A 2,240-nucleotide genomic window follows, 5' to 3' on the forward strand; every position below is an offset into this window, starting at 1 on the left:
CAACAACACCCCAGCTCACACCCCACCCCCACCCGAGAGAGCCGTCCACTACCACCCCCCATACACTGGCAATGCCCCCTCCTCCGACCCTGCAAGAGAAAAGAAACCTTCACAGGACATCCCCAGGAACAAGAGTCAGGCTCTGTATACACCATCAAGCAGCCCGCAGCCTCTCTCAGATCCCACCTGGTCCCCATGCTGCGTGTGTCCCTTCTTTCATACCTTCCTTTGGGGGGTAGCGCTGCCCACCTGAGAAATGCTGCTGCCCCCCTGAAAGATGCCGCCCTAGGCAAATGCCTTGTTTGCCTTGTGGTAAATACACCCGTGTGTCGCTCAATACTTGTACACTATATTTTGACTGTAGCTATCCTTTAAATTAACCCATTAATAGGATTTCAGTAACTGGCTGTGTCAGCACAATACAGCAGAAACATACCATATATTTTTTTTTGTAAATTCTATATTTTTAATGGATTTTGCAGGGGAGCACAGCACAGGAGAAGAAAATATGTTTATGTTGATACATTTCCCCCCCAAAAAAAAGACACTCTGAAAAATGTTTCGTAATCTTTTTTTTAATATAAAACCCCACTCCAGCAAAAACTCATTGTATTTCTGGATGGGCCAGGGTAGGTTGCTGCATGTGACTCTCTTGGGGAGATTTCCCCTCACTTCATGTTCTGTCTGACACCGCTTACTTGGACAGGAAATGGTAGGACAGCAATAGGAGCCCCAACATGAGGATCGAGCCCTTCTTGGCTCCACTCATAAATAAACAGAATAAAACGTTTTGATTGTTAGACTTTAAAATTTAAAGGGTGTACAGTCCCTTGTGAAACTTTTATTTAATCCCCCCCATCTTTCAACCTCCCCCCTGCATTTTTTTTTGCTTTGCTCTGTGCTTCTCAGCCAAGACTTTCTATTATCCGTCTAAGACATAGTTACATAGTTAGTCTGGCTGAAAAAAAGACCATAACTATGTAATATGAGGCTAAACCTAAACTGTCCTTGGAATTATTATACAATTAAACAGGTCCTTACAATACATAGTTGATGGTACACCTGGAGGAGATTGTTACATAGTTACATAGTTAGTCTGGCTCAGGGGCGGACTGACCATTTGGAAACTCGGGCACTGCCCGAGGGCCCGGGGTCAGTAGGGGGCCCCATGAGATGCCCCTGGTACCTTTTTCATAGGCTTTTTTGAGTTTGGGCAAGGACACAGGGGCCCCATCATCCCCTATTGCCCGGGGGCCCCATGAGTTGTCAGTCCGCCCCTGGTCTGGCTGAAAAAAGACAAAAGTCCATCTAGTTCAACCATTAAAAAAAAAAAAAAAAAAGTTATAATCCTACACCCACAGTTGATCGAAAGGAAGACAAAAACACCCAGCAAACCACGATCCAATTTGCTCCTGCAGGGTAAAAATTTTTTCCGGATGCCCCCGAGAGGCAATCGGATATTCCCTGGATCAACTTTACCTATAAATGTTATATCCAGTTATATTCTGTGTATCCAAGAAAGAATCCAGGACTTTCCTACAGCAATCCACTGAGCTGGCCACAACCAACTCTTGAGGGAGTCTATTCCACATTTTCACAGCTCTTACTGTGAAGAAACCTTTCCATGTTTGGCGATTACATTTCTTTTCCTCCAGACGTAAAGAGCGCCCCCTTGTCCTCTGTGATGACCTCAGGGGGAATAACTACACCGAGTTCACTATATGAACCACTGATGTATTTATACAATTATTTCCACTTGCCTGGCATATGAGACAAATCCATCCCTGGAAATGACACATCTACATCCAGAGGACAGGCTGGTGTCTTACCCTGGGCATCACAAAACTCCACCCTACTAAAAGCTGCAGGAGAGTGTGCAAAGCTGGTCTATATAGTTTAAGGCTCACCTGAAAGGCACGGGTCTTCATGGCAATAAAAGCATTAATGGGAATGAGCAGCACCATGACGGCAACTCCTGCCAGAACAGAAGGCCCCAAAGTCTGCAAGAAAAAGAAGATATTTACTAAAATGTTCATGTATAGTACAAAGCAGCAGGGCCATCTTAATAGCATCATTGGCCCCTGGGCAAAGTAATGCACTGGGGCCCCTACCAGTCTGTCCCAGTTTGCACCCCTACTCTCAAGAATTAAAGTATAAATAGTTGATATAATTAAACATATATTTATTAGTACTTTTAATAAATTCAATTTTAAAACAATAAGAAAATGTACCATAAATCA

General features: G+C 43.9%; 1 protein-coding gene across 1 annotated transcript in view; it reads right to left on the minus strand.

The window, feature by feature from the left end:
* Positions 1–2,002, minus strand: part of LOC149459532 (ATP-binding cassette sub-family C member 3-like) — a 48,416-nt gene extending 46,414 nt beyond the window's left edge. Inside the window, exon 1 of the mRNA XM_089681007.1 lies at positions 1,908–2,002. Within this exon, the coding sequence (XP_089537133.1) occupies positions 1,908–1,964 (57 nt within the window). The 5' untranslated portion in view covers positions 1,965–2,002. The remainder of the gene's footprint in view (positions 1–1,907) is intronic.
* Positions 2,003–2,240: the final 238 nt, after the last annotated feature.

The sequence above is a fragment of the Staurois parvus genome, unplaced genomic scaffold (assembly GCF_062004578.1).
Source record: "Staurois parvus isolate SC_StPar_1 unplaced genomic scaffold, SC_StPar_1.0 ptg000255l, whole genome shotgun sequence".
In the NCBI taxonomy this organism is placed as follows: Eukaryota; Metazoa; Chordata; class Amphibia; order Anura; family Ranidae; genus Staurois; species Staurois parvus.